General features: G+C 38.8%; 1 protein-coding gene across 2 annotated transcripts in view; it reads right to left on the reverse strand.

Annotated features, from left to right (window-relative positions):
* Window positions 1–1,388: 1,388 nt before the first annotated feature.
* Window positions 1,389–20,219, reverse strand: part of Nt5dc1 (5'-nucleotidase domain containing 1) — a 127,853-nt gene continuing 109,022 nt past the window's right edge. For both annotated transcript variants that reach the window (XM_045153967.1, XM_045153966.1), the window contains exons 9-12: window positions 12,929–13,047; window positions 11,301–11,450; window positions 7,370–7,538; window positions 1,389–3,239 (exon numbers count right to left, since the gene is read on the reverse strand). In XM_045153967.1, coding sequence (XP_045009902.1) covers window positions 3,145–3,239; window positions 7,370–7,538; window positions 11,301–11,450; window positions 12,929–13,047 — 533 coding nt within the window. In that variant the 3' untranslated portion in view covers window positions 1,389–3,144. The remainder of the gene's footprint in view (window positions 3,240–7,369; window positions 7,539–11,300; window positions 11,451–12,928; window positions 13,048–20,219) is intronic.

The raw sequence follows: 20,219 nt of genomic DNA on the forward strand, positions 1-20,219 counted from the left end.
TATCAAGTTCAACACCAGCTTATATTGCAAATACACAGGCAGCCTGCATTGCTACATATTATGACCATATTTCAAAAACAAAAGGGACATTTGGGATCTAAAATGGAAGACGCAAAACGAAGTAGTGCGAATAATTGGAGCAAGGCTGTTGGAGCAAACTGATTGTTTGACTAGTGAAATCTGTAGGAGGCCTGGGTTTAATTTAATGATTAATTTTAACAAACAACAGAAACCATATTGATCTGTAAGAAATGAATGGTATCACTCTATTAGAAGAATGAACAGTTTTAGTTGGGCTCAAGCTGAAAATAAATTAAGGGTAGGAAAACATGATATTTTCTGGTTATGTCTAGAATATTAATATGAAAAGGATAAAGATTGGCATAGAAAACCCAGCTCTTATAAATCTCTGGCCTAGAAAAAGTTACATCTCAGCAACAGGGCTGAGAAGTGAGGTGTGCCTCAGCAGGCAACAACTCCGCTTGATAGCATAGTTCAGTCTCAACTCATCAGACATTTTGGTCCTTTTGTCAAGTTTTCATTTAGATGGCTAAGAATACTTGGTTATTTTCGTAGACCTTACAGCATTCATAGCCACCCTACTGTAGAGAGAGAAGTATTTATTTACCTCTTGATCCTTGTGCTTTAGCCTTCCTAGCAATAGGATTATTGATGCAGTACTGGACATTGTCACACCATGCTGGTATAGAAACAGAATTTAGCACTCAAGACAAATTCACATGATTAATTCCTCCAGAAGCCTCTTATCCCCTTACGAAGAGACTTAGACCAAGAGGGACACTGCCAACGAGGGTGTTGTGCATAGGATAGTTTTCCACTGACAACAGTATTTGAAACGATGAAAGTCACAGGTGCTTTAGTTACCACCAAACACTGGTGTTAGAAAGCTTCCTGCTTTCTTGTGCCATGTAACTTTATATTAAAGAATAAGCAGCTTTATACTAACATTTTTACTTTTTATGGTGCTACTTTTTGATGATTGTTTTTGCTGTCATCCAATTAGAAACACTGGCACTTTTTTTTTTCTTATAAGCAATGGAATAAAAATTTAAAAGGCCAAATTTTAGCCTAGCAACAAAGTCTTCACTAGAGTAGTTAGCACTAACATACTGGAAATGTGGCAGGAAACTTTAATCTCTCTTCATGAAATGTAAACAGCAAAGGTCAAATTAGGTGGCAGTTTGGTTCAGGGTCGTTAGATGGAGACTGACCAAAGTTGGATAAGAAGTTCTGATTCCCCACTCCTCAGTCGCCAAAAAGTGCAATTAAGTTTTAAATTTTGGGCTTCTCAGTTTTCATACTAACAACAGTTTACAAATATCTAAAATTGTATCCTTATTCTATTCCATTTATAAAATAAACACACATAAGGAAAAATAACTTTATTTTTAAAGCAAAATCAAGCCTTTACTTAAAGCATCCATTAAATAGCATCTTTCATTTGGCCCTAAGTTTTATTGTGGTGCTCACATAGTACTCTAATGACATTTTGAATATTTCAAATGTATTACTGTATTCTTATTGGTAGAATTTAAACAAAGCTATTTATGTTAAGGGAAAAATTCTATCATTTTTTATTTACTCTGAGTACTTATTCCCACAGTATATTTATGATTTATCTAAATGAATAGTTAAACATTTTGACAAAATTCTTTTCATTGATAAATATGATATCCTACTATAATCCATGAAAAGTAATGATAATATCTAATGTTATTTTCTGGCCTTGTTGATCATGGTCTGAAGTTATAGTTTTAGAGTGGCCAGGAAGTAATAAACATTGTCTTGATCCCACATAGAACACAACAACCCTGGGTTGTGATAATCCTATAAAACGCCTGAGAGCAGTTTTCCTCAGCCTTTTTCTTTTTCTTTCTTTCATTTTTTTTCACCAGCCTCTGTAAATTAAATTTCTCCCTAGTGGGAAAAATTAACACTAAGGCATAAGGGTTAAACTTTGAAAGGCACAGCCCCTTGTATTTTCTAAGACAGTTTTCAAGCCAAGAACCATTTTTTTTTTCCACCACTGAGAATACATGCCTTAGAGTTAGTGAAAATGAACACACAGGCTTTAAATTATTAGAGAGAAGCCATATTTTATGGGTAAGAGTGGAGGCTGAGATAACACTTTTTTTCCCCCACCTGGCTTCATGATTATAAATTATGGAAAAACAAGGGCTAGCAAAAAGCTTGGAAAAATAATTTAGTCTCAATGAACTCTGTTATTGGCTATCTTAAATAAGGGCATAAAACTTTCACATTTATGTAGATAAATCTATCTCCTGAATACAGTGTTTACTCATTGGTTCTCAAATTATAATGAAATACAAAGCCACTGCACGTGGGCCGGGGAGAGAGCTCAGAGGTTAAAGGCACTTGTTTTCAAAGTATGTCAGTCAGGGCTCAGTTCATCAATACCCACATAAAACCAGATGCACAAAGTGGTGCAGGAGGCCCTGGTATACCTATACTCTCTTTCAAATAAATACATAATATTTTTTTTTAAAAAAACACCTACTGCTGGTGCTACAGAGATGGATTGGGGGCTAAAGGCTCTTACTTGCAAAGCCTGCTGGTCAGGATTCAGTTTCCTAATACACAAAGTGGTACATGTGTCTGGAGTTTGTGTGCACTGGCAAGAGGTCTGAGCAAAACCATGGTTTTTCTCTCTCATAAATAAAATATTACAAAAAGGAACCTACTGCTGGGCCCCATTCGTAGTTACTGGGAGTGTTAACAAGACCTTCTAATTTGCATTAGCAAATTCTGGTGATGCTATGCTATTACTATGTGAGCCCTTGGATTACTATACTGTATTAGGTGTAAAGATATGATTGTGTGCATATCACCTCAGGTGAATTCTCAAAACTTCGGGCATAGAAGACATCAGCAATGCTCATTTTATTCCCAGAATACTAAAAATTTTAATATAAGAAGAGATGTTAAACATCAAAATGATTTATATAGAAAGGAGACATATGGACCAATACCAATTTGGTCAATTTTCATAGAAAACTTATTCCTATAAAGCATTTTGCAATATTTTTTGAAAATTAACACTTTTTACAGTACATTTGCTGCATATGTAGTTACAGTTTTAGTAAATATTATGTTGTCTATGTCTCAAGGATTCAAGGCATCCTGCACCAGTGGATAGTAGCCAGCTGTTTTTGAGTTGTTTGGAGAGAATCTTGTAAATTTGTAGTCCAAGGGTAACTCTGGGAGAGAGGAAGAGGAAAATAATTTGATTATTTTGGAGTTTTCCAAACACCTTACACAAAGATTAAAATTCAGTATTTTTATTTGTTTCAGAGTCTCATGATTTCACTACTTTTGCCACCTAGATAGGAAGTACCCAGGATATAGAATATAGATGTCTTTCCCTACAAAATTTACAATAACATGCAAGTCATATCACATTTAGAGGTATAGCAAGTAATCTGAGAGCTCTAATTAAATTTTAGGCTTTTTTTTTTTTTTTTGAGGTAGAGTCTCCTTTTAGTCCAGGTTGAACTGGGATTCACTATGTAGTCTCAGGGTGCCCTCAAACTCACAGTGATCCTTCTTACCTCTGCCTCCCAAGTGCTGGGATTAAAGGCATATGCCACCATATGGGCCTGGCCTTAGTATTCTTTTTTTTTTTGTTGTTGTTTTTTTGTTTTTTGTTTTTTTAGAGGAGTGAGAGTGAGAGAGAAGAGAAGAAAAAGAAGAGAAATAGGCAGAGATAGATAGATAGAGAATATGAATATAAATGAGTATGAGTGTGCCAGGGCCTCCTGCCACTGCAAATGAATTTCAGACACATGTACCACTTTATGCATCTGGTTTTATGTGGGTACTGGGAAATCAAACCCATGCCATCAGGCTTTACAAGCAAGTGCCTTTAACTGTTGAGCCATCTTTCTAGCCCAAATTTTAGTGTTCTATACAAAAAGCTAACACACAAAATAGAAGTGCTAATCTGGTTTTTAAAAACATCCCCCAGTTCCTCTTCAGGGGATTATGTAACTGGTAAATGTAAATTAATAAACATAACTACATGTCAAAATAAGAGAGTCCATGTATGACATGGTAATTTTTGCTATATGACAGCATTGCACACAAAAGAATGTTCGTGCCACATGAACACACACACACACAAAGGAGGAGAATCAGGAGAGAACATACGATATATGTGGAACACTGTGATGTCCTCCTATGAGTGTCTTAAAATATCCTCGTTGGACTGGGTAGATGGCTTAGTGGTTAAAGGCACTTAGTAGCAAAGCCTGCCAACCCAGGATCAATTCCTCAGTACCCCCACAAAGCCATATATACAATGTGGCACATGTATATGGAGTTTGTTTGCAGTGGCAAGAGGCCCTAGTATACCCATTCTCTTTCTCCCAGAAAAATAAAAATATTTTAAAATGTATCCTTCAGAAATTCCCCCCCTAAATTTCTCCAAAGAAAGATCAATGAGAAATAGTACCAGGGAAGAATGGCAACATATGTCATGTTTTTCATCCCACATAAAGATATGGGATGGCAGGAATTCTTATTTCACACATTCCACAAGTAAAATGTCATTCAGCAGTAAGTACTTTGAAAATGATACTATCATAAGTGATATTCTAAGTTAGATGCCACTGATAATCATCGAGGTTCAAGCAGCTAATCTTTATAAAGAAAAACCCAGCTAGGTATGACAGTTCACACCTTTAATCCCGGCACTGGGGAGGCAAAGGTAGAAGGACTGCCTTGGAAACCAGCCTGGGGCTACAGAGTGAGTTCCTAGCCTGGGGTAGAAAGACTCTACCTCAGTCAGTAACAACAGGTACTGGAGAACAAGAAGGAATATAGCCTTCTTGGTGCAGAGAAAGCTAGATTACTTTGAATAGAAAAACATTCAGCAGGGCTGGGGAGGTTGGCTTAATGGTTAAAGGAACTGGCTTGCAAAGCTTGCCAGTTGGGGGTTCAAGTCCTGAGCCCCCATGTAAAGCTAGCTGCAAAAAGTGGTATGGGCATTCATTTGCAGCACATAGAGACCCTGTCATATTGCACATACTCCCCGCACATGAAAATGAATAACTTAAAAAAAATCAACATTAGTGAATGTCACAGATCTTCACATTCACATCTGTTAAGCTAGAGTATTTGCAACAGGCATTTAAAAAGGCATTAGAAGGTAAATTGACAAAGTTCAGATTTTTGAAGTTGTACATCTGAGGTAAACTTCTAATCATGCACAAAAAGAGCTAAGCCAACCTCCCCCTTTTATACATTTCCTAACATAACTGTTGACATTTATGGATAGCTGTTATTACAAGTTTATCAAAATGTTGCTGAACTAAGCATTGTATATGGCTAAGCAGAAAAGTTCTTAAAAGAACTCTAAAGATGGCCTTGGGGTATTTCAATGTGAGATCATCTAAGCTAACAGTTTTAGGAGGTAAAAAGAGAGCATGAGCTTTACTTTGTACCTCCTGTCTTAATCAACTAGTATTATCACTCTATCTTCTAGGTGACAGCAAAGACCTGTTATTGTTAAGAAATTTGGGCATAGGATAGTCAGGTCACTTAACTGTTCTGTTTAAAAAAAAAATCCCTTAAACTTGGGATCCAAGAGACTTTGAATTCAGCAAGAAAAAAATATTTGCATCTCAGCTGTAGGAAAGTCATTGTTGGGTGTTAAGTATTTGGAAAAGAGAAAAGATGAAAAAATTCTTGCTTATTGTAATAATTTTCTGCTAAATCTTATGTCGTGAACATACTATATCACCTATGTTATCCAAATTTGGGAAATAATCAAATAAATGAGCCAAAATGAAAAAATATTAATATATACTAAATTCAATGTAAAATAATATAGACAGGAACAGAATAGTTCTTGGGACTTTTAAAATAGATCAGCAGGATAAGATTCATACAAGATTCTATCTTTGACATGCTAAAGCTATGACCACCTATTTTTCTTCTAGCCATTTTTCTGACTAGAAGGGAAATTACCTAGAAAACTCTACTAAAAAATCTTATCTGGAGTTCTGTATCAGATGCAACTAATTCATAGGACTGTGAGGAGAGCAAAGTGTGCTAACTTATACTACTAAGTTATACTTCGAAGAAGTATCTTGAACATCAAAGCAAATAATTGAATACGACACAATTCTCTTTCTCCACAAAAGAAACAGAGACTTGCTTAGTTTTCATTGACTACTGGTAAGTCTTCCTTAATATTTTCTCCAGATGACAGGTAGAGAGAAGAGAAAGACTCTGTCAAAGTCTTTCCTAGGGTATTGTGAAGAAAGCTTCTAGGTGAGAAAATAGGAGGTACAACACTGACGTTATACAGTTCAAGAGAAGGGGCCATTTTCCAATTCTTTGGCAAATATTTAAATATTAGAATAATGGAAAATTACTTTTCTTTTACTTTCTTACTATTCATACCCAAATGCTCTTGGTTGTTTTTTTTACCCATGCACCTTAGAATAATACAATGATTTCCATCATTATACTAACTCAATTAAATTATGAATCAGCCCCAGTGAAAATGGGGACTGCTTCCCAATTCATCTTTATTTTAAGGTGAAGCCCATCAGGGTCTCACACAGACTGAAGGAGTTCATCAGGAAGACCTTCTCTTCTGGTTCCCAGCCCAATAATTTTGTGATGTTACTGAAAGTCTCACTCATCCTCTCAGCCAACACCTAGGGGGAAAGTAGCTCCAAAGCCAGGCTTACTTTATTGACCTCTGAAGCAATTTGTCTTGGTCACTCTTCCAGCCTGTATCTCAGTCCTTGAAGCAGACTCAAAAAAAAAAAAAAAGTTTCTAGCTTTTGTATTCTGTTCCAATGGGGGCTGGTCCTGATTACCCAGGCCACTATATCTACAAGATGTTCATAAAGAAAAATGCACCTATTTCTTCTCCTCCCCTCCCCTCCCCTCCCCTCCCCTCCCCTCCCCTCCCCTCCCCTCCCCTGCCCTCCCCTCCCCTGCCCTCCCCTCCCCTGCCCTCTCCTCTCCTCTCCTCTCCTCTCCTCTCCTCTCCTCTCCTCTCCTCTCCTCTCCTCTCCTCTCCTCTCCTCTCCTCTCCTCTCCTCTCTTCTCTTTTCCTCTTTGTTCTCTCTCTTTATTGTTTTTTTGAAGTTGGGTTTTGCTCTAGCCCAGGCTGACCTGGAATTTACTATGTAGTCTCAGGGTGGCCTTGAACTTAAGGCAATCCTCCTACCTCTGTCTCCCAAGTGCTGTGAATTAAAGGCATGTGCCACTGTGACTGTCTCAATTTCTTTCTTTTAAAGGCAAACACTTTGGTAGTTAGGTCATTACTATTCAGTCTTGGGGAGAGCTTAACAGTTATTTCCCATCTTACCTGCGATGGCTTCAATGCTGGGAATTGCAATGGTACTGTAGGTACTGATTCTCTTAGAAGACCATGTGTAAACCAAGGCGTCTTCTTTATTTCCTTGTCCCGAAACTGAGTCAATAAAGTAAGAGCCCCATTTCTTAGACAACGTATTTAGAGGCTTTACTTTTGGTTCCTGAGACAAAAGATAATAATAGCTAGGATTAACAGTGATAATCATAGTTAATTAATGTCTTCAGTTTTCTATTCACTGAGTAGATGAATGTGTGAAAACATGGATATAAATAGGTTTTGAATACCTATTACATTTTTAGAAAGAAAACATTTCCTTATGTTGAAGTATTCTTTAGTTTGAACCAGCAATGGCTTTTTAAATGGCTGACTGACTACAATCTGAAATGGCCACAGCAGAGAAAGCTATAGGCTGAAGAGAGGGCTTACGGTTAAGGCACTTGCCTGCAAAGCCAAAGGACCCAGGTTTGATTCCCCAGGACCCATGTAAGCCAGATGCACAAGGTGGCATGTGTGTCATGTGTGTCTGGAGTTCGTTTGCAGTGGCTGGCTGCCCTTCTGTGCTCATTCTCTCTCTCTCCCTCTCTTTTCTCTCCTTCAAATAAACAAATAAAACATTTGAAAAAATATAATTCCCTACCATTAAAAATAACTCCAGGGCTAGAGAAATGGCTCAGTGGTTAAGGCACTTTCCTGCAAAGCCTAATGACTGGGTTCAATTCCCCAGTACCCATGTAAAGTCAAATGCACAAGGTGATGCAGGCATCTGGACTTCATTTGCAGTGGCTGGAGTCCTGGCACACATATTCTTTCTCTCCCTCTTGCATGCATGAATAGATAAGATATTTTGAAAATACGCTAAAAAATAACTAATTTACCTATAACCACTATAGCAAAAAGGTGGTTAAGAATCAACTTTGTTTGATCTTCTTATTTGGTACTTATTTTTAAGAAGAGAATGAGGACAGAATTGTTGCTTCCAATGAACCTGGAACATGAAGTCAATGAATTGATACAAGATTTTCAAATTCTTCTTCTTCTTCTTTTTTTTTTTTTCTGAGGTAGGGTCCTGCACTCTAGCCCAGTATGACCCTGGAATTCACTATGAAGTCCCAGGCTGGCCTCAAACTCACAATGATCCTACTACCTCTGCCTCCTGAATGCTGGGATTTAAGGTATGCACTACCACACACAGCAAATTATTTATTTATTTTTTTAAAAAATTATTTATTTATTTATTTGAGAGCGACAGACACAGAGAGAAAGACAGATAGAGGGAGAGAGAGAGAAAGGGCGCGCCAGGGCTTCCAGCCTCTGCAAACGAACTCCAGACGCATGCGCCCCCTTGTGCATCTGGCTAATGTGGGACCTGGGGAAACGAGCCTCGAACCGGGGTCCTTAGGCTTCACAGGCAAGCGCTTAACCACTAAGCCATCTCTCCAGCCCAAATTATTTATTTTTAAATTATACTTTCTAGCTATTCAGTCGGAATACTAACAGATAAACCTGTTGACTTCTAGAGCACACCACAGTTCCTGCCACAGATACACTCTTCATTTGTGGAATTACCATAGGATGGTTATATTTCAGATAAATAAAATAGTATTTTGCTTCTGGAGAAGCCAAACAGGTGTTCACTAAAATAAAAAGTAAAAGTTATTTTTATTATAGCACACATGCAATGGAACAAAGTGTTTGTGAACAGTGTTGGTCTCACTCTGTATTTTTCTAAGTGAGTTCATAGTCATCTATCTCACATTACCACCGCAGTAAATCAAAGGAAAATCCAGGCTCAGTTTTCTCAAACTGATGGTATCTTGGCAGTGTTTTACTTGTACTTTATGTATTACAAGTAAAGATTAGTTATGTTCACATATGTAAATTCTTCTCTTCAGTCAGAACCTGAGACTTTTTGTCCAATTCTTATTGAGTATTCAATTTCTTACATGCTAGATATCAACCCACTGTTAGTTTTATTAAGTTGAACCACATTAAGTTACAAATATCTATATGTTTATACATATATATATATATATATATATATATATATATGGTGATTATGAAGGTCAACATTGCATAGATTTTATAAATAAATTGAGAAAACAACATCTACATGATCTTCTGTCATGTCCTGCAAAATGTGTTACATCTCTCCAGTTACATAGGTTTGTTGTATTTAACCACTGAGCAAACTCTCCAGTCCAGGTATATAGATTTGTATTTTGAGCCTTAAAAGAATCTTGAGATTTAATCGGTTAGCTATTTTCTCCTAAACAGCCATTCATTTTTGTTGTTGTTTTTCTAAGTGATTCCTTTATTATTTTATTAAAATTTTAAAAATATTTTATTTTTATTTTTATTTGAGGAGGGGAGAAAGAGAGAGAGAGAGAATGAGAGAGAGAGAGAGAGAGAGAGAGAGAGAGAGAGAGAGAGAGAGAAAACAGGCACACCAGGCCTCCAGCCACTGCAAATGAACTCCAGATGTATGCAGCCCCCTGTGTATCTGGTGTACGTGGGTCCTGGAGAATTGCAAGCAAGCACCTTAACTGCTTAGCTATCTCTCCAGCCCTACTGTTATATATCTAAGTGATTTATTGCTGGTAAAAAGAACAGCTATTTATTTGTGAGGTACTGGATAGATAGCTTAATTAAATAATAACACTTTCTTTTTCTTATTTGCTGTGAAGTTTCATTGTTAAAAGTTAATTATTTTTGAAACTAAAAGTATGCAAATGCTTTCTGTTTGTTTTAGCTAAAATGAAAAAAAACAGCAGTAATGAAGGAAGCCAGAGTGCTCCTCTTCCTCTCACACAAGAGGCTAGCTATGTGAACTCAAGATGATCCAAAGAATTACAAGTATAATGAATAGTCTTTCAATTGGTTGATTATTGGATTTTGATTTCTAAAGTAAAACAAATTACTCCTTAGTCCCTCTATGCTTACTAACATGTACAATTTTTGCTTATCTGTCATCCAGCTCTAATACTGTCAAGTGGATAGTTAACATTTCAAGATTTCAGAAAAGTTTTTGTGTAAAAGCTAGGAAAATTTCATTTGAAATGTCCCCTGTTCTTACTTTGTTTCTTGCCTATAACAGATTATGGGAAGTAAAAGTGATCCCTAAATTCCAGTGGACTTACTAAACATGATAGGAGAAAATGAACTCAAACATAAGTGAATCAAAGTTCCTCACTACAGACAATAATCAGGTTAGGGTTCACAGAATCAACCATAAAGTGACCTGGTCAATCTGCTTTTGGATAGTTTTAAAATTCATTTAGTTGAATGAAGTAATTAGAAAAAACAGCTCTTTTATTGGATGGTTTCCCTTCTGCAGCAGCAACTGAAGATGCCTGAATTCTGTCCCCTCCACAAGGCAGTAGGTATGAATCTAAACTCCTGTTTTTAATATGAAGTTCTGCCTTCTCCATGGAAGAGGAACAGACCTGAACTTAAATTTTAAAGTAATTTAACTTGTGTCAGTTGGGGATCCTAAGTGTGTATCCAAAGATGCTTGTGGAAAAAAAACAACCCATACATATTTTTTTAAATTTACCTTTACATATAAGCAGAAAGACACATGATAGATTTTTTGAACCCAACAATTCAACTAAATTGGCTTGGAATATCTGCCAACACTAAGCCCATGAAATAAATGCTGCTTCAAATACAAAATATAGAAACAAAGATACTCAGTCAGACAAGGATAATATTTTGTTTGTTTCTGGAGACAGGGTCAAGTCAGATTGGTTTCAAACTCTCTATATAGCCAAGGTTAGTCTTGAATTCCTGATCCACCTGTTTCTACTTCCCAAGTGCTGGGATGACAGGTAAATTACCATGCCTGGCTAATTTTGAAGACAGGTTTGTATTAAGAGACTTTAACTTTCAGACATAATAAGATAAGAGTGGATTGGACCCTTACCTCATATTTCCCTCTCTTCTCCAGAGGCTCTGTCTCCTCAGCCTCGCCTTCCTCCCCTCGAAGCTCCTCCAGGATGAGGACAGTCTCCCAGTTACTATAGTGACGGGCTGGGAAAATATCAGAATGCATGCTGTCACCAAAGTAAACGACCTGTAATTTAGAGAGTAAATTCTCTATGAGGCAAGAGAGAGTGGTAATAATTACATGGAAAACAGAAAAAATTTCCTCAATAGGCATTAAAGTATGATAAACAGAAATGGAAGAAGCATCTTAAACGGTCTTAAATAATCTCACAGGTGTTATTTATCCCATTTGATTTACAGAGCACCAGGTTCTTTGTTGGTAGACCAAAGGTGGGAGATAAAACCTGATTTTCTTGATGATGAACTGAACCTGTGTGTTTACAAGTATATTTACAATTAAATTCAGAACTTAAGACTTAGTGGGATATTAGAGGCAACTTGTTATAGTGGGTTATATATTATCAGAAAACATCACAATCACTCTTCCAGGGATTTTATGGCCCCCTGTAACCCTAGATCTGCTAAAAACACACTCCTGAGAGTGCGTAGCTGGGCATATGAAAATCAGACAGCCCCCTGGGTATTCCTGAAGAAAAGCCTACTCTACACTTTCAGTACACTACATGTCAGTGAGTTGCAGGGATAATGGAAACCAGAACCTCCAAGTCAAGACCCTCGTCCACTGAAGTTCTCAGGAGTCTTTAGTGTGGGGGGGGGAGGGGGGAAGATGACAGGAAGTGGGAGCATCTCTCCTCAGAGGGCTTCTAAGTATTTTTTAGAGAAAAAGATTCTGTTGCAAAAAAAATATACAAATGCTCAACATCAACAATGTGATCAAGTTTTCAAAAGCAAGTGTACTTTTAGGCTAATTTACAGTGTATTTTTGTTTGTTTGTTTGTTTTTTAAGGTAGAGTTTCACTCTAGCCCAGGCTGACCTGGAATTCACGATGGAGTCTCAGGGTGGCCTCGAACTCATGATGATCCTCCTACCTCTGACTCCCACCCAAGTGCTGGGATTAAAAGTGTGCACCACCACACCTGGCTAATTTGCAGTGTATCTGAAGCAACTGGTTGCTTTCCTTAAAAAGCCTTTGATAGGGCTGGAGAAGTGGCTTAGCAGTTAAGCACTTGCCTGTGAAGCCTAAGGACCCCGGTTCGAGGCTCGGTTCCCCAGGTCCCACGTTAGCCAGATGCACATGGGGGTGCACACGTCTGGAGTTCGTTTGCAGAGGCTGGAAGCCCTGGTGCGCCCATTCTCTCTCTCTCCCTCTATCTGTCTTTCTCTCTGTGTCTGTCGCTCTCAAATAAATAAATAATTTAAAAAAAAAGCCTTTGATAAATTGGTATGGAGATCATTTTCTCATGTGTCCCATGTGAATCCTGAGCACTATCTAGATTTGTGACCTGCCTGGAATCTTGCTTCTCTCTTTCAAAAAGACCAAGGCCATATCCAAGGTGTATCTTATCAGATGAGAAGACCAGGAGATAAGGCAGCAGATGACCACCATAGCCAAGTGGCCTGAATGTATGTATAGCTATGATTTTGCTCACAGCTGTTCATTTCTTCAAGCATATATCAAGAATTCTGCTTCGACTGAAAAATACCTTGGGTTCAGGTTTGCCAGTCATTTTCTTCAGTAGGTCATAAAGGTGAGCAGCGTTTCCTTGGGAGTACCATCCAGGTTTATCCAGAGAAGGCAGTGCCTCCTGTTCCTCATCGTTTTCTGGAAGTACAGGTGGAAAATCATGTACTTTTAAGCTGACACAGATGGACAGGCTTCACTTAGGCCTGATTATAGACCATGTCCAGAAAGAAACCATGTGGGACAGGAAGATGACATTACTAAGTACTTCACAGAGAGAAGAGTATACACGCACGCACGCACGCATGCACACACTCACTCATTCACTGTGCCCTTCTGAATTGGGGAAAATAAGACACAGGAAATTATTTTGCCAAAGGTCTTAAAGCTGGCAAGTGATTTGTACTCAGTGACCAGTTAGACATCAACTCAGTGACACCATTCTGCTTTGGCTAAGTAAACCACACCAACACCATGGAACCCGAAGTAAGTCTCACCTTTTTGGAATGGACATGGGGCAGACTTTTATCAGTGGTCTACTAAACCTAGGCTTATACTCTGCACTCTAGGCAACTCAGCCTGGGGCACGGAGAGGCTGCAGTGAAGGACCATTTAATGCCAAGGCATGAGTGTGAGGCACGACCCAGGCTGTCCCCTTCCCTTGCTCCCCGTACTGTTAATGCACAGCCAGTGAAAGAAGTTTATTGCCACTGGGATCTTGCCTGCTATTGAACTGAAGATAACCCACCCACTGAGTAAAGTATAATGAAAAGGAGGACATACCAACAAAAACTTTTGTAGCTGGTGGGAAGCCTTAAAAATTGCATGGCATGGAGTGGAGACATGGGTCAGCAGTTTAATGTGCTTGCTTGCAAAGCCTGATGGCCTGGGTTCAAGTCCCCAGTTTCCATGTAAAGTCAAATATGTAAAGTGGCACATATGTTTGGAGTTTGCAGTAGCACAAGGCCCTGGTGCACCCATTCTTTCTCTGTCTTTGTCTCAAATAAATAAATGATATATTTTTTAAAAACTATATGGGGAATAAAAGTAGAATTTCAATTTTAAAAAACTTGGCTATTTTGTTGTTATTTGGGTCTTCTCTGCTGTGTGTGGTTTTATAAGGCCAGAAGCCCACAAGTGCAAGCTCCTTGCCCCCCCACCACCTTTTTTTTTGTTTTTTTTTTAAGGTAGAGTATTGCTCTACCTCAGGCTGAATGTAGTCTCAGGCTCAATCCTACCTTTCCCTCCAGAGTGTTGGGATTAAAGGTGTGAACCACCACAACCAGCTAAAGGGGCCTTTTTTTTTTTTTCAGAGAAAATGAATGCAATATTAACAATACAAAGTTGTCTTGGTCCCTGCCAGGACTGAGGTCCTAAGACCTATGCTTCATTAGATTTGCTATAAGTCAATCTTAAAGCAGGACAAAAGGTTATAAAGAAGGGGAAGCAGACAAATTAGTTATTAAAAATAATTTCTGGCACTAGTAGCTTCTTAATAAAAGTCTAATTTCTACATGTAAAAGTCACAAACATGTACCCTAAATATGTGTTCAGTTTATAACAATGACCTGCAAAGTATACCGGACAATTTAAGATTACAAACTAAATACTGTCACCACAGCTGAATGGAATATAAGAGAATCACGAAAGTGAATAAAAATTGTATAACTATAATAAGGCAAACTTCCTCATAACAGTATTTTGAGCAAGTATGTCTAAAAATACATCTATAGATAATTAAAGCAACATGTAACAACTGGCAGCTTATGATCAAGGGCTATTTCTCTGTCTTTCTCCCTTTCTAACATCCTTTGTTGTAATTCTTCTGTACAACCCTAAGAAAATCCCATTTTATTTTGTTTCAGTTTTTCAAGGTAGGGTCTCCTCTAGCCCAGCCTGACCTGATTCAATATGTAATCTCAGGATGGCCTTGAACTCATAGCAATCCTTCTACCTCTGCCTCTTGAATGCTGGGATTAAAGGCATTTGCCACCAGACTAACCAAAAATCCCATTATTCTTGAATGAATAGTTCAAAAACCATCTAGTAGCCTAACACAAAGGTCCAAGATAATTTAGCCATCCTTGGAGAAATACCCAGGTGTGGTGGTTTGATTCAGGTTTCCCCCATAAACTTAGGCATTCTGAATGCTTGGTTCCCAGCTGATGGAGATTTAGGAATTAATGCCTCCTGGAGGCAGTGTATTGTTGGGGGTGGGTTTCCCCATGCCAGTGTTTGGAACATTCTCCTGTTGCTATGGTCCACCTGATGTTGGCCAGGGGGTGATGTCCAGCCTCTGCTCATGACATCGTTTTCCCTGACATCATGGAGCTTCCCCCTGGAGCCTATAAACCCAAATAAACCTCTTTTTCCCAGAAGTTGCTCTTAGTTGGGTGATTTCTACCAGCAATGCGAACCTGACTGCAACAGTAAAGTGGTACCAAGGAGTGGGATTGCTACTAGATACCTGACTGCATGGCTTTGGCCTTTTGGAGCTGATTTTCAAGAGGAATGTGGAAGGTATCCACATTTATGAGGGTGAGAAAGAGCTTTGCCTGGACTGGGCTAGCAGTTTGTATGAGAAGCTTGCATGCCCGTGTCCTGAGAAGTTATGCAAGGTTGCTATGCATAGGCATGAGCAGAGGGATATGGCACAGAAAGAAAACTCTTTGGGTGAACTGTTGCCCATTCTGCTGCAATTGAGAGATTACAACCTTTGAGACTGGGCTAGCTGACCTGCACTGGGACAACAGGAATAATATAGACTCATTTGAAGGGGCCTGAGTGCTCAAGGATAGTCCTGTTCTTCAGAGTCTGCTCTATTCCCCCCTGAATTAACAAACTAGAATCCTACTTGGTATTGTGGAGTATAAGAAATGCAGGAAAGAGAGGGTCATTGAGTTTGTTGCACGGTCTTGTGTTTTGGAAATGGACATGGGCAGTGTGAAGCAGTTGCTGTCTGCCTGCATGGAGACCCAACGGGGCCATGAGGATGAACCGTGAATTGCAACGGAGACCCAGTGGAGATGCTGGGATCATGAGATGGCTGTTAAGGAGAGCTGCTGGTCCCAGATGAAGTTTTCCATGACTGTGAGCAGCCTAGCTGGAGGGGTGGAATTGGAACTCCAGAGACTTGTTGCTGGTTAGGATTATCAAACTTGGAGACTTGTTACTGATTAGAGTTGTTGAACTTGAAGCTACAGAGTTTGATGCTTGCCCTAGTTGTTTAAAATCTTGTATGGCTGAATGTTTCTTTGCTATGCCCTTTTGCATGTGTGCATGTTTATTCTGTGCTATTATGGGTTTTTTGAGGTCATTTTTTTTGGTATTATGGCTCAGTTAAAAGATCTTGGACTATGGGGATGTATGAACCTCATTGGAATTTATAAAAACTATAGAGAATTTAAAAATTGGATGAAGGCATTGAATTTTACATTACATATGGTTATCAGTTTATGGGATCTAGGGGTGGAATGAGGTGGTTTGATTCAGGTGTCTCCTATAAACTTAGGTGTTCCGAATGCTAGGTTCTCAGCTGATAGATATTTGGGAATTAATGCCTCCTGGAGGGAGCGTATTGTTGGGGGCAGGCTCATGGGTATTATAGCTAGTTTTCCCAAGTCAGTGTTTGGCACATTCACCTGTTGCTATGGTTCGTCTTATGTCAGCCAGGGGGTGATGTCCACCCTATGCTCATGCCATCATTTTCCCTGACAACATGGAGCTTCCCTCTGGAGCCTATAAGCCAAAATAAACCTTTTTTTCCCATAAGCTACTCTTGGGTGGGTGATTTCTACCAGCAATGCGAAGCTGACTGCAACACCAGGAAAGTTATCACTTCCCATGTCTGTCTTTATTTATTTAATACAGAATGTCTTACTGTGTAAATAATGTGAGTGTTAAAAACTGGGGAATACAAAATTAAATAGCAGAATATTATTGATATACACATGTTCAGTTTGCAAAGACAATAGAAAAAAATATTCCACTGCTCATTACAAAGAAAACAAAGTCTACAGAGTCAGGGTTTCTCAAATGGTGAATACTATGCATCCAGCTCAGCAGCAGACCGTTTGCCTGGTATGTGTGAAGCTCTTGGTTCAGTCTCCAGCTCCAGAAAACATAACTGTTGGAACTCAGTAATCTAATGGAAAAAAGGAAACTAAGATCTAAGAAGCCTGGAACCCTTTATGTAAACACCCTGTCCCTCCTCAATTTCCATCCAGCGCAGACACTGAAGGGTTCCTTAAAGGTAACTAATCGACGAGAGCAGCTGCAAGGGTTCTGGCCAAAGCTCCACAGAGAGGACTGTGAGACTGAGAAAATCACTAATTCCAATAGAGACAGTCAATAAGGACTAGGAGAGCAACACAGCTCAAGTGTATGACATATACAACCCCACACACTCTGACACTACGCAGATAAGGTTCTACATTCATTTTCATGGTGCCAAGGCAACATTTATATATAATATTCAAGAATCTGTTCTGAAATCTCTCTTAAAATCAGGATACTGAGTAAAAAAAATTAAATGTTAGGTAATAAATACAAAAGACAAAATGAGGACATGGAAAATAAGGGATGATTATGCTTTGTTTTAGTTTCAAAATCAAGGTAATTAAAATTCTGATCTCATCTATTAGTTTGGTAAATGACTTAATACATGAAACACATGTTTGTCACCTAAGTATTTAAAAAGCCCTAGCTTTTATCCCTTCATTGTCCAGACGAAGAAACTGTTATCTGAAAAGCTGTAGAACCTGCCTAGAGTTGCTGAGCTGTTCTAGTCACAACCAGGCCAGAGCTCAAGCTTGCTCCTATGGCCTGCAGACTACCATTAAAATGGCTTAATGAAGTTAAGAAGCAACTGAAGTGTGTAAATAGTAAATCAAGATAAAACTTCTGAAAAATGTGTATATAAATATAAATAAATAAATAAATAAATACATATATATATATATATATATATATATATATATACATACACACACAAGGGATTTTCTAGTTATAAATCTTTAAAAACTAATAGCAGATAATCTCTTCAAAGTCTTATCTTTTGGTTTCAAGGCAACTTCTTACCTGGCTACATTTTGCACACCTATTTCTATAAAAAGCTTTTTTTTTTTTCAAATGAGAATGTTCAATTGAAGACATTAAAGACACATTCAAGCATTACTTGGTTACAAAAACTATCTTTGCTAATGCTAAGAACAGGTAGGTCAAAACTATATTCAATGCCTGTTTGATTACAAATTTTGGGCCTGCTATCAAATGTCAAATGCAAAACTTAACTTTCTATAAATTCAATCAAATCAATGAACAAGCCACAATCAAACATTCACATTAATGAATGAATTCTTGACACATAGTTACATATTTGGCTACTTTAACTTAGCAATATTTAAATGTTACTGGCACTGCACTGGAGACAGATTTCTATAAACAAGTGCTACCCTTAGGGCTCACATCATAGTGACAGAAAACTAGTCAGAGCCCACCATTATAGCCAAGTGAAAAGCTCTAAGGAAACAGAGGAAATGGCTTAGAGCTGTAGAAGGAAGGCATGGGAAGGTGGTATAATCTGTGACTGCCTTAAAGCAGAAATAGGAAGTCACCAGATATAAAGGGGGAGGCAATCCACGCTCCTCCTTCCATAGTGGTCTTATGATCAGTAACATTAACTTTACCAAGATGTTTGTAAAGAAATGCAGATTCTAAGGCTTTGCTGGGGTGTCTGAATCAGTGTCTCCTTTAAACAAGATCCCCATGGTGATTCCCATATCCACTAATATCTCAGAAGTGCTGATAGAGAACAGAGGACAAAAATCTGAATGGAGAATAAAAGAATCATTTCAGCAGGTGTAGAGAAATGGGCACTTACAGGAAAAGGCAGATTGAAGAGGATGAAGAGGAACGTATGAACAGAGAGGATAACACGTTCCTTAGGATGCTCCGTGACTTGGCAGTGAACAGCAGTGTTTGTGAACACATATATATAGTGTTTAACAATAAAGAATTTAAGTGATATGGATTGTTTTTGAAATTTTTAAAAGAGATAAGTGGATGTCACTGTGAATGAAAGGTACTGAAGAAAGATAGGGGAGAAGACAGAGAGGTAAAGGAGGGCAGCCATGAGAGACTTCCAAAGCTAAGATTACACAGGACTTGCACAGAACCAGTGAGAGTAAGGGTGAAGACTGGTTTCTAGATCTGGTGGTTTAATGGTTCAGATACTGTGAGAAAGCATTCTAGCCACCAGCATGTTAGTTTGTTCATTGGCATATTTTGGTTCCTTCTATTTTCCTGGTGGGAAAGGAAAGTGTTCCCTTGTTTCAGAACTCTGAGTGGTATGCAGGAGGAAATGCCCCATAAAATCCAGGAAAGGAGAGTCAGCTAGGAAAATATCTGAGAGCTGGAATCTGGATGACAGCTGAGGCCAGGAGACCAGAGACTCCCACAGTGGGGAGTTAGCAGTCGAGTTGTCCTTTTAGTGACAAAGACACACAATGGACACTTCCCAACAAATTTATAATCTTATAGACCGATCCTTCTCTCTTCCCCTAGTACTAACCAGGACAGTGTGGGCCAGCAAAGGAAAGGTGAAGACAAGAAGCAGATTGTTGCCTAGCTGACACTCCTTGTTCCAACACCATCAAGGGTGGGCAGGGACTGGGATCTGGCTGGCAGAATTGTTGAGTACCCATCAAACATAAAACACTAGCTATCAGCTTGTCACTATGGCAACCACTGATGTCACACACATACCACTGTCTGAGAACATTCTGAGTAGTGACTGGCTCATTGGGCCTTCTGAGTCAGCAAGCTCAGTTGCCTGAGTTTTCATTCCTCTGACTTAACCTTTGGGAACAATGATTTAATTTAATTTCCTTTGTGGTTACAGCTGCTGCTGTTGTTGACTGCCAGGGAAGACAGCTTGATGGTTACAAGGATGATGGAAGCTGGGAACTTGGTAACGGAATACTGTAGTGACCCAGGCATGCTTTTATATTTGTCCTGTTACCCAAGAGATGATGATAGTGGTAGGAGCAGCATTGATAAACACAAGGACAGATGAGGAGTAGAGAAAAAACTGGGGGTTGACTTATTTTTATCTTTCATCAGGACCTGTGGCTGGTAAAATTACTAGCAAACTATGGAGCATACTAAGCTAGTGTGTGTGTGTGTGTGTGTAACTATAAGCACTTCAAATTTCATGGGACCTGAGTTCTGAGGTGTGGGGAGTGACAGAAACAGACCTCCATAGGTGAGAGAAAAGTGAACTGGAGAAATACAAACCGGGGTGCACTGGTGTA

The sequence above is a fragment of the Jaculus jaculus genome, chromosome 7 (assembly GCF_020740685.1).
Source record: "Jaculus jaculus isolate mJacJac1 chromosome 7, mJacJac1.mat.Y.cur, whole genome shotgun sequence".
NCBI lineage: Eukaryota > Metazoa > Chordata > Mammalia > Rodentia > Dipodidae > Jaculus > Jaculus jaculus.